This window comes from Lolium rigidum, chromosome 4 (assembly GCF_022539505.1).
Source record: "Lolium rigidum isolate FL_2022 chromosome 4, APGP_CSIRO_Lrig_0.1, whole genome shotgun sequence".
Taxonomy (NCBI): Eukaryota; Viridiplantae; Streptophyta; class Magnoliopsida; order Poales; family Poaceae; genus Lolium; species Lolium rigidum.
The window spans coordinates 203,901,061-203,913,754 of NC_061511.1; the positions used below are offsets into that span (position 1 = coordinate 203,901,061).

At 50.3% G+C, this 12,694-nt stretch overlaps 1 protein-coding gene across 1 annotated transcript; it reads left to right on the forward strand.

Annotated features, from left to right (window-relative positions):
• The first annotated feature begins 663 nt into the window (after positions 1-663).
• On the forward strand, positions 664-1,608 carry LOC124648074 (alpha carbonic anhydrase 7-like). Its single transcript, XM_047187897.1, has 2 exons — positions 664-745; positions 833-1,608. Exons 1-2 carry the CDS (start codon positions 664-666, stop codon positions 1,606-1,608), a joined length of 858 nt encoding a protein of 285 aa, XP_047043853.1.
• Positions 1,609-12,694: the final 11,086 nt, after the last annotated feature.

The window sequence follows — 12,694 nt, forward strand, 5'->3', positions numbered from 1 at the left end:
CAGCAGACTGCGCCGCATAACCCTCCGCCGCACCACCTCCAGCCCACCGTGGCCCAGATCGGGCCCGGGATGGCCTGCATCGCCGGCCGCCGCCTGCTGTTACGCCACGACCGCGCCACCACAGCCCGCAGCGCCCAGCCGCACCCTCCCGCCGCCACGGCAGATGAGACTCCAAGGCCGCCGCCCTGGCTTCCTCCCTCCCCTCCGGCGACGCCCCACATGGGCTGGCCACCTCGACGGAAATGAGCTCGGCCCCCCTCACACCCTTTGGAGATGAGGCCCGCCGCCACCGCGGCGCAGGCCGGCGGCAGGGGGCGGCGCAGGCCGGCTGCTGGCGGCGCGGCTAGGGTTTGGCTCCCAACACCGCCTGGGGAGCGACGCGAGGAGCCGGTCTCGAGAAAGGGCCTTCACACCAAAGGTCGGAGGGAGTATTTTGAAAATAGACAAGTTCGACTTCTTGGTCCGTTTTGGGAGGCACAACATCCATCCAAATATAGGAGTAAGAAGCAATCTTTTTGCGCTTGACCACAAACTGATTTAGCCACGACGGGCTCTTCCACTCACGCATGCTTTGCTACCTCTATTTCCTCCCCACCAACGTATCAATTTTTTTCGACACACTTCAAAACACAGCCCACTTTCGGCATCGATCTAATGAACCGAATGGCGTTCTCGTGGCCGTCCTGCTGTGGGGCGATGATCTTGGTTGTCGTCGTCGCCTCTTGTCTCGATGTTGCCCTCTCACGTAAGTAAATAAATACCTATGTATCTCTCCACCTCGTGGATTGTATTAATTTGATACGAACAGATGAGTGAAAATGCAATGTTGCAGACAGCGATGTGGGTGGCCCGAGCTTCAGCTACAACACGATGAGCTTGGACGGCCCGGAGAACTGGGGCAAGCTGAGCCCTGACTACAAGGCGTGCGGCGAGGGCAAGGCACAGTCCCCCATCGACATTGTCACCGCCAACGCAGTCCCCAACCCGAGCCTCGACAACCTTACCCGCGTCTATGCCCCGACCGACGCCACCCTCACCAACAACGGCAAGGACATCTCCATGACCTTCGACGACCTTGAGGGCCACTCTGTCGCGCCGGGCACAATCCTCGTCTGCAACCCCGACGGGACCATGAAGGCTTTCGGGCTCAAGATGATCCACTGGCACTCGCCATCAGAGCACACCATTGACGGCCAACGCTTCCCCCTGGAGCTCCACCTGGTGCACGCCAGCGAGGACGGCCACCTCGCCGTCATCGGCATCCTCTACAAGATCGGGGACCACGACGCGTTCTATGACCAGCTGGAGGACAAGCTGCGGGAGCTCAAGACGGTGCACCGTGTGGCGGCGGGGGTGGTGGAGCTAAAATCGCTGCAGAAGCGCACGGGAAGCTACTTCCGGTACATGGGGTCGCTCACCACGCCGCCGTGCACGGAGAACGTGATCTGGAACATCCTCGGCAAGGTCAGGGAGATTAGCGCCGAGCAGCTGCAGCTGCTCACGGCGCCGCTGCCGCACAAGGACAACCGGCCGCCCCAGCCGTTGAATGGCCGCACCGTCCAGTTCTACAACCCGCCGAACAGAACCGTCTCCTTCCAAACCATTTGACACCAGTTATTAACATCAGAAGTTCAATTCTGCTCCCACCGAGTGTATATCAACGAGTGTATATGATCCCTCTACCAAAATATCATATTTACAAGTGTCAAATTTTTTGATAAACAATTCTACAATTACATTTCCATAATATGTGTGTTGGTAAGTTACACAAAAAAACCAATAATTTTTGTGGTCTATGTAAAAAAGATAAAATTTGTTAAATTTTGTCTTTTTACACACCTCACATGCCAAGTTAATTTGTCGTGATACGACTTTGTAAGCGCGTAGTACTTGAAGCTGTATGAGTGAATTTTTTGTTTTAATTTTTCTAAAATTTCAGAATATGTATAAGATGCATTTTAAAATAAAATAAAGCATATACTTCCATATTTCAAAACATCATTCTCTTATATTTTAACTATTTTCTTATCTAATTAATCCGGTAACTTTTTAAAAAATAGGATAATAACTTCCTGACAATTTCAGTGAGTAAACAACCGTACAAGAAGACTTTGCTTAAATCTGGAGCGACATGAACGGATGCGGAGCGACCGTTGCGGTTAAAAATGGGGCTGCACTCATTAAGGCTGGACACGAGCTGGCTCGGTCCAGGCTCGGGCCGAGCCGGGAGCTGCACCCATTAAGGCTGGACACGAGCTGGCTCGGTCCAGGCTCGGGCCGAGCCTCGCTCAATTTCAGCTCGGCTCGGGCTGGCTCGTTTAGCTAGTTGAAAAAAGGGGCTCGGCTCGAGCTGGCTCGCGAGTCTGATGGCAACAGTCACTGACATCGGGACCCACCTTATCTTTTTCCTAAAGCTCACGTCTACAGCACATGAAAGGCATGATTAGGCCCAGAAACCATGGCGAGCTCGTGTGCACCACCCACAACTGCTGCTTCACATCAATTGGGGCTGCGTGCCGCCGCTCGCCGGGAAAGAAAGATGAAGCGAGCACCTCACCTGCCATGGACACTGCCACCGCCAGCCGCCATCGTCTCATGAGTATCACGGCTGCAGCTGCGAGCACCGCCTTGGCCTAACTCTGCTGACCACCGTGGCTGCCGCCTCCACCCGTACGGTACGTGCCGCTGCCGCTCAACCTCCCGTTGCCGCTACAGAGAAGAACGACCAGAGATAGATCGAACGAGGAGGATTGAAGCGTTACCTCTAGTCGCTCCCAGTCCCAGGAACTCGTCATGGGCCTGAAAGCCCCTTTCTCTCAATTCGTTCAAACAAATGACGAGCTTTCGGGCTGGCCCAAGCCGAGCCTGCCGAGCCAAAAGCCCGCGACGGTTCAGACAAATGGGCTCATCTCGGTCTGTCACTTCTGCGGGCCGATCCCAACTTGGAGCGAGCCAGGAAAAGCTCGGGCCGAGCAAAAAGATCGGCCCGTATGTCCACCCTAGCACCCATGCCCAGCGGCTCATCGCATAGTGATCGGGCTATCAACGGAGACGCAAACGCAACCCCAATATGTGTCTCGGATGCATCTCTGCGGACGCTGCACGGTCATGCCGTGTGACCACTCGCATCTGGGCGGACGTTTCGTTGGGCTTACCTAGCAGTGACCATGGCTCGATGCATGTTCTCTGCGGCGCCAGTACTGGTGACGAGGCGTCGCGTCCGCAGTTTGCGCCATGTTAATGGTGGTACCTCTCCTGCCGAGTGGCCGCCGCCCACCTCTGCCAAGGAAGTTAATGGCGATACCACGCGTGTCATGCCCCTTGGCTACCTCCCGCGAATATAAAGAGGGGCGCGCACTCGGCTGCCACATCTCATCTCCTACAGATAAACCCGAGCCGCCGCACAACCTCCACCGTAGCGCCACTCCTCACAAGCCCATGAGGGAATCCATGGCTGGTCCGGGTGGCCGACGAGGCGGTTGATGCCGCGGGAGCGGTTGCCGCGGCTAGGGCCGCCGTGTTGGAGCATCATCGCCCCGTAGCTCGCCGTCACCTACGCTGTCGTCGTCTTCGAAGGAGGCGAGGTGCTTCGAGTTTATCCTCCGCATCGAAGAGGACCAACTCGGCATCAAGCGGTTGCCAGACAAGTTCACCGATTTCGTCGACGGCGCCGAGCCGGCCGAGTAGAAACTGCGAGAGGCCAGATGCGGCTTTTGCCGGTGGCCTGTCGAGGTCTTGCTTGACAACCTCACCTTTCTCTACGAAGGCGACGTCGAGATGATCATCAAGGTGTTCGACAAGATATCCTGTTGCAGGCACTACCACACGAATGAGTCCGGTGAGGACTCCAGCGAGGACGATGACAGCTAGTGTTGTTCAAGTGTTCTATCTTTGAACGAAGTAGTCACCGGCCAATTGAAGCCACTAGTATAGGTTTCTGGATGTTCTTCATACACATCTAGGAACATAGGCACACAAAACCCAGCTGGATTGTCTAGTTTGGGCGACTGGGTGTCTGAGAGTGTTCTTTGTTGGCACTAAAAGAACGAAACCTGCAAATCCAACACTGGCTAGGTCTTCTTATTTTGCAATTTTAAAACCATGCTCTAAAGTACGTAAGTAGTTTGTGTAATGTTTCTATCTATAGTTAAATAAAAAAGAAAAAATAGGTACAAATATTTATGTGTCGGCCCGCTAGGAGCACCCCAAGCGCAAGATGCGCGGTAAAAACGACTATTTTCATGTTCGTGAGGCAATGGAAACGAATACGCTCGACCACGTTTGGCATCTGATTTTGATACGTCCGTAACGTATCTATAATTTTTGATGTCTTTATGCTAATACTATGCTTCTGACACTTGTTTTTATATAAATTTATGATTTATTTAGACTAACCTACTAATAGTTGCAGAATTTCACAATATTCTTGTTTTACACTTGATGTGTAGAAATTACCAAGAATACAAGAGAAAACCTTGGGAGTCAAATTGGGACTTCCCAGAAATCTGTCCGAGAATTGTTTTTGAAGATGGTCATGGTACGGATCGAAGACGGCGTCAAACGGAAAACTCCTCAACTACAAAGTTGTTGGAAATTTCACGAGGAACGTTCTAGAGATAAAATTTAACTGATTCCGTGTCTGGACTGCTGAAAAAAGCCCGATTTACTGCAACCCTAAAGGGGTGACAGAAATCCGAGAAGCTATATAAAGGGAGGAAACCTAACTCGTAGAGGACAACTCCACCCACGAATTACAGCCGCCAAAAGCCACGTTTTTTGCTTCCCCCATGGATCCCATCTCCATGGGGGAGGGCTCCCAAGAAGCCATGAAGGAAGGGGGCTAGGGGCGGCGCTCCCCCATGATGCCGACGGCAGGGAAGGAGCTCCCCGCGCCGCTGCCGGCGCTGCCGCCGCCCTGCACCTCTTGCTGCCCCCTGCACCGTCTTCACGGCCATCTCCATCACCAACTCCCCGTTGTATACATTGGTTCATCCTCCCACACACCTTTGTACCATCCTATGTGGTGTTTGATGCTATAAGTTATAATCCTATGATCTATGTCATGTTTGTGTAGTTTATTTCTCTTTTGATTGCTTGGTTGAATGTCTTTGGTTCTTTAGAGTTGTATCTCCTTAATCTACGTCCATGTCGCCCTCGCGTTACTCGACTCCACATGAGCTCCTGTTTCAGCGGCCACCTGAGTACCAGCACCTCCACGTTTTTGGCTGCTTGTGTTACCCCAACACTTCTGCCACGACCGTTCATAAACTCGCTCCTCGCTCTGTCGCGTCCATATTCCTCGGCTATCCATTGGATCACCGCGGATATCGTTGTTACGATGCCACCACTAGTCGCATACTAATCTCTCGTCATGTTCGTTTCGACGAGAGCGTTTTTCCTTATAAGGACACTACTGCGACATCGGCCATGCCAGCTGTTGTGCCTGATAACCAACCGGTCTTCATCATCGCGCCGGCATGTACGGGGCCTATGACTCGACTCACACGCCACTCCCCACCAGCCGAATCATCACCGGATACTGCCTCTACGCCTACGCCTGCCTCACCAGTGGCAGGACATGGCGATTCTGCCGATGCAGCCTCCGAGGCAGACTTGACGGCAGGTTCTTCTCTCGCGGCAGCCACCCCTGCTGCATCGACTGACGCGTCCACCGCGTCGTCCTCTTCGCCGTCGCCACCTACGTCCGCACCAACACCTGCAGCACTTGGTCCTCAGATTCATCCTATGCACACCCGTGCATCTCGGGGTATCGTTCAACCGAACCCTAAGTTCAAGGACTTTGTCATGGAAGCCTCTACTTCAACTCTATCACCGCTGCCCTCATATGTCTGTGTGGCTCTCCGTGATCCGAATTGGGTTGCCGTCATGCAAGATGAATTTGATGCACTCAAGGCTAACTCTACGTGGACCCTTGTCCCTCGGCCTCCTCGCGCAAATATCATCACCAGCAAATGGGTTTTCCGCTATAAGCTCAAGTATGATGGCACTCTTGACCGCTATAAAGCTCGCTGGGTCGCGCGCGGATTCAATCGGCGCCTTGGAGTTGATTTCGGAGAGACTTTTAGTCCGGTCATAAATCCTGCTACCATTTGCACAGTTCTTCACGTTGCAACTTCTCGTTCCATGATTTGAAGTATAATATCAAGGGAATTGTTCGTCATCACACTTACAATAATATGAATCAGCTGCTACATCATGCAAGAGAAGCTGAAGCACAGTTAGTTGAAGAAGCGCAAATCAAAGGTCGTGCTATGGGAGCTGGGCGATTCACGTCCAGGGCACCCCCATCTACGGCGCCGACGCCATCCTCGCATCCCGCACCTTTTCCTACTTCGTCTAGCAAGCCGGTCTCCAATGTGTCCAACACAAAGAAGTCTGAACCTCCTGCAAGTGGAAGTGGTTCTAGCATGTCTACTGCGTGCAACCGCGTATGAACTGTCATACATGTGGTGACAAGGGTCACTTCAGGAGAGATTGTCCTAACTATAAAATGATGTTCATTAATGACAATGATGATTATGAGACTGGAGATGATGCTGATCCGGATGCTCCAGAAGATGACGAATTATGATAGTGATGGTGTAGATGCTTTTCGATCTGAAGCTCGCACTATTGCTGTGTCACAGCATGCTCTTAATGTGCAGCCGAGTGCATCTACTCAATGCTGCAATTTGTTCCAAACAAAGGCACTAGTTGGTCATGATAAAGCTTGCAAGGTCATTATAGATGGCGGGAGTTGTCGCAATCTATGAAGCAAGGAGTTGTGTGCCAAGCTGAAACTAAAGTATCTACCGCACCCGCATCCATATGATATTCAGTGGTTGAGCGATAATGGTGAGATGAAGGTAAACTATATGGTGTGTGTTGATTTTGAGATTGGATCGTATAAGGATTCCATTAATTTTGATGTGGTTCCTATGACGGCGTGTCACCTACTATTTGGTCGGCCATGGCTCTATGACCGTGTTGCCTGCCAAAACCCACCGGCGGGCAGCGGTTAAGCAACACGAAGAGCCGGGAGGCTCCCAAGACTGCTGGTGGGCCCTGGTACCTCGATCAACGGCCCGCAGTGCTCTGGCACACGTCCTGGCGGATGTGAGGGCGTGCCACCTGACCTATACCTGGTCAGGAAGGTGTTGGATCGCTTCGATTAGCTTCCTGCATGGTAGACACGTAAACATTAAATGAGCCTCGATCGGTTCTCAGGTTACCCTGTAGATCGGCTCAAGAAGCCGATCAACCCATGGTTCATGTTAGATATGCAATAACATGGGTTTCTTGCTTTATCAATACTAAGCTAATTAGATCTACGATAGTTTAGGGTTTTCACCGCATAACCGGAACATCCTACACGTGATTGAGCCTGACGGATACGTAAGATAACGGAAAACTAAGCCTAGAAAAGGCCTAAAAACCAACATACTGTCGATTCCCGGAACGTCCCTTCTAGGATCAGTAAACCGCACCCTACGCACCACTGGATCATTCAACTCGTTTGCAAGGCCTAACTATGCAGATATTAAACTAATCCTTGAAGAACAAGGAGCAACCGTAACAGATCGAATCTACCAAATAAAGACAAAGCAAGGTGCTGCCCTTACGCCTAAGATAGGTGTAAGGGCAGCTAGATATCGTGGGGCAGCGTAGCTAAGCAAGCAGATCATAAATGCATCGATGCAAGCCCCAAAACACCTAAGATAAATAGTACTACTCGCCATCAACAACGCTTCAGTACGAGCAATACCAGATAACGAATAAACGTATACTACCTAGATCGCAAGATGCAATCTAGGCAGCATGATGCTTACCCGGAAGAAACCCTCGAAACAAGGGGTGGCGATGCGCCTGGTTTGTGTTTGTTGTGAACGTGATCGTCCTCCTTTCTCAATAACCCTAGGTACATATTTATAGTCCGTGGACTTTCTATCTTTGGAAGTACACCTAACCGTGTACGAGCTAAACTCTATCTCTTAATTCTAAACTAAGATGCAATCTACTATAATGTACAGATACACGGGCAATTCAGCCCAAATTCACGTACAAGGCCGATTCAGAGACATTCCGCGTGTATATCCTTCAAGCCCATCTTCATCACGGCCCAACTCCTGATCCGGTTAAAATCTGGTGATAACACATGCCCCCCTGGTTTTGGCAATAATAATTCCAAAACCACACCGTTTTTTCTTCACCATGATTTGACATAACAGAGCAAAACTGCGTTGCAGAGCCGAACCGTTCTAGTGCCCTTTCATTATGATGCCTTGCCTTCTCAACTTCTCCATACTGCACGATCTGACAGTTTTGGCAACACATCCTCGAAACTGCCATAGCATTGAACCATTTTTCATTATATCCCTTTATTTAAACTCGTCCAGGCAGCTTGCTTCTTCATCCCCTGCTCCACAGTAGCCATCGGCAAACAAAAAACCCTTCTCAGCCACCATGGACTCCTCTTCCTCCTCCGTCTCCTCCGGCCTGTCCTTCCAGTCCTCCTCCTCCAGCGAGCTCGAGCAGGAGGTCAATCTGATGGCCATCTACGAGGCCCGCGCCCCAGAGTATTGGGACGCGCGGGACTGGGATTTTTCCATTGAATCGGAAGACGACGAACCCCTCACCGACGGGGAAGAAGACCTCTAGTTCCTTGTCGACGGGGAGCTGGTACCAGCGAGCGAAGACGACCTCTTCCCATGGGAGGCGGACCTCTCCTCCGACGAGGAGGAAGAGGAGACGGAGGAGTCGGAGGAGGAGGACTCCTCCTCCGCTGGGTATCCACCGGCCAAGCGCTTCCGCGCTGGGTCGGATGACGACGACGACGACGACGAGGAGGATGAAGCCCCTACCGGCGGCTTCATCAGCAGCGACGAGGACGCCGCCGGCAGCAGTGCCGATGGTAGCTATGACGGCGACGACGAGGGCAGCGATGGTCCATAGATTAGGGGTTAGAACAGGGCTAGTAACAGTGCATTAGGCACTAGATGATCCCTTTTGAGAGCAATTAGCTCTTCGTTGTAAAATCCCCTTCTAAATCAATGAAAATGTTCTTCCAATTTGGCTTTCAATTGTCCGATTTCAAATTTTCCAATGGTCAAAGTAGGTCAACGCCCCCAAGAACCGATAGCAGCGTATCGGTCTTTCACCATCACACGCTTATAAGGTCAACCCGAAAACCAAATTGGACTGGTCTAAGCAAACATTTCCAAAATTCAGACAATAACTTGATGCCTGCTCACAATCGTTTGTTCCTCTATAGTCGATGGCCTCGCATCGGCTGTTTTATTCTAAAGTCGATGTCTGAGCATCGGCTGTTTTCCCCAAAAAAAAATTAAATTTTTTTACTGGCCGATTTCATGAATCGGCCCCCATACTTTACTGTCCATCATCCCACATACTTGGGAAATATTTCTTGAGATGCTGGCCATTGACAGCCACTGGGAATTTCACACCATCCAGCTGCTCGAGCATGTATGCATTACCCTTTAAAACTTGGTCGACTCTATACGGCCCGTGCCAATTTGGAGACCATTTACCATACGCTGCATCCTTAGTCCCTAATGGCAATACAGCTTCCCATACCAAATCACCAACTTGGAACTCCTTTGGCCTCACCTTCTTATTATATGCGCGAGCCACCTTGGCTTTATTCTCCTTGATTTTCTCGATTGACCATAGTCTGAGTTCCGTTACATCCTCAATGCTGTCACTCATCAGGGCTGCATATTCTTCCGTGGTTAAGTCATTCTGAAACGCAACCCGTCTTGAGCCAGCCGTGATTTCCCAAGGTAGCACGGCTTCTTGTCCATAGACCAGATGTTATGGCGAGGTTTTTATCGCTCCATGACATGACATGCGATACGCCCACAAAGCCTCTGACAATACCTCGTGCCAGCGTCTAGGGTACTCGTCGATTTTCCTCTTAATCAGCTTGATCAGACTCTTGTTGGATGCTTCAGCTTGCCCATTTGTGTGAGCATAGTATGGAGACGATCGGATCAGCTTTATTCCCATATCCTCGCAGAACTTTCTAAATTCCTTAGAAACGAAGACCAAACCTCCATCGATCGTGATAGTCTGGGGCATCCCGAATCTGTGAATGACATGTTCTTTCACGAAATTGATAACATCTGATGATGCCACTACCTTCATAGGGACGGCCTCCACCGATTTAGTAAAATAATCTGTAATGGCCAAAACCCACACATGGCCTTTGCTCGAAGGAGGATGTATCTTGCTGATCATATCCATGCCCCACCCTCGAAACGGCCAAGACTTGATGATGGGATTTATTGCTGATGCAGGTACCATCTGAATGCTTCCAAACTTCTGACATGCTTGACACCCCTTATAATAATTAAAACAGTCCTCAAGCATGGTGGGCCAATAAAATCTCGATCGCCTGATCAGCCACTTCATCTTATGAGCCGATTGGTGAGTTCCACAGGCGCCTTCATGTACCTCATGCAAGAGCCGATTGGACTCGGCTGGTCCCAAACATTTGAGAAGTAACCCTTCCAGAGTCCTATAGAACATGTCATCTCCAGTAAGGACATACTTCATGGCCTTATATCTTATCTGTTTAGGTGCCCCCGAGCCGAATCCTTCAAGTAATTGAAGATATCGGCTCTCCAATCATCCGGTTCTAAGGCCTGCACCTGGACATCGGCTCCATCTGATACATCCTTGTAGCCTGACGCCCTCTGTGCAAGATCGTTTGCCTCGGAATTCTATGATCTTGGGACCCAATTGAAGTTTATATACTTAAATTGTGCCATCAGCTCACGGCATTGCATCCATAACGGGAAGAGCGACTCGCTCTCACACTTGTATTCCTCCGTGAGCTGGGAAATCACCAATTTGGAGTCTCCAAAAAGTTCCACCGCTTCTGCCCCGGCTTCTAATAGCAACTCCATTCCCTTGCGTATGGCTTCATACTCGGCAACATTGTTGGTGCAAGGGGTAGGTAACCTGCTGGAGAAGGAATATGTTGCCCCCCGGGGCGACACGATTAAAATGCCGATGCCGCAACCTCCATCACAAACCGATCCATCGAAAAAAATAGCCCATGCACGTACAGACAGTGCAGCTATATCAGTATTGATTCGTTCAGCAGTAAGATCGGCTAACGCTTGTCCCTTGACCGCTTTTGCAGGCTGATACCGGATATCAAATTCCGATAATGCAAACATCCATTTATCGAGTCGGCCTTTCAAAACAGGAGCCGACAGCATATGTTTGATGACATCAGATTTGCAGATGACGACAGTCTCCGCAGTCCACAAGATGTGGTGAAGTTTGGTGCAGGTAAAAAATAGGCAAAGGCACAATTTCTCTATTTTGTGGTACCTTGTTTCTGCATCCAACATCCTTCTGCTGAGATAGAAAACAACTTTCTCCAGGCCATCATAAACTTGCACCACTACTGAGGCAATAGAAGTGTCAGCTACCGATAAGTAAATGTAGAATGGTCTGTCTTGCTGGGGTGGCACTAACACAGGTGGCTTCGTCAGATACTCCTTGATCTCGTCAAACGCTCGCTGTTGTTCTGCCCCTAGTGAAACTCGTCATCAGTTTAATCTTCACCAGCCCCATGAACGGCTCAATTCGTCCTGACAGGTTGGAGATGAACCTTCTGACGAAGTTGATTTTGCCGATGAGGCACTGGAGTTCCTTCTTCGTGGTAGGCGGCTTCATTGTTCGCACTGCCTCCTGACTTTTCAGGCCGATCTCAATTCCTCGTTCATGAACCAAGAAACCCAAAAATTGACCGGCCGATACACCAAAGGCACACTTCTTTGGATTCATTCTTAGTCCGAACTTTCTAGTTCGGTCCAGGACGCGTCGCAAATCCTCCAGGTGTCCATCCACTGAAACGGACTTGACCACCACGTCGTCAATGTAAATCTCCACCAATTTGCCGATTAGATCATGAAATATACAATTCATGGCTCTTTGGTATGTTGCACCGGCATTTTTCAGTCCAAATGTCATGACTACATATTCGAATAAGCCCACCGATCCTGGTACTCTGAATGCGGTCTTGTGTATATCTTCTGGAGCCATGAAAATCTGGTTGTAACCGGCATTGCCATCCATGAAACTTAAGACCTTATGACCAGCAGCCGCATTGATCAACGTCTTTGCTACTGGCATTGGATACTCATCCTTTGGAGTGGCACTATTGAGATTCCGAAAATCTATGGCGACGCGCCATCGGCCATCCTTTTTCTCCACAGGTACGACATTAGAAATCCATTCAGCATACCTGCATGGCCTGATAAACCCCGCGTTTAACATTTTCTCGATCTCTTTCTTGACCTCTTCTAAAATTTCGGCCTTCATCTGTCGTGCTCGCTGCTGGAACGGCCGAAATCCTTTCTGGAGAGGGAGCCGATGCTCAATGATGCTCCTGTCTAGCCCAGGCATCTCTGTATAATCCCATGCAAAATAATCTGGGTACTCTTTCAATAGAGCTATCATCAGGCTCCTCAGATGTGGATCTAACTTTTTGCTGATAAATGTTGGTCGTGGCTTATCCCCAGGACCAATGTCAATCTCTTCTAGCTCATCAGCCGATGTAAACCCATATCCTAGCTTCCCGTCGCCTGCTAGGTCGATGCTGAACACAGGAAAAACGTATGGAGAGGATAATTTTGGCCGATTGCTGGAATCGGCCTCC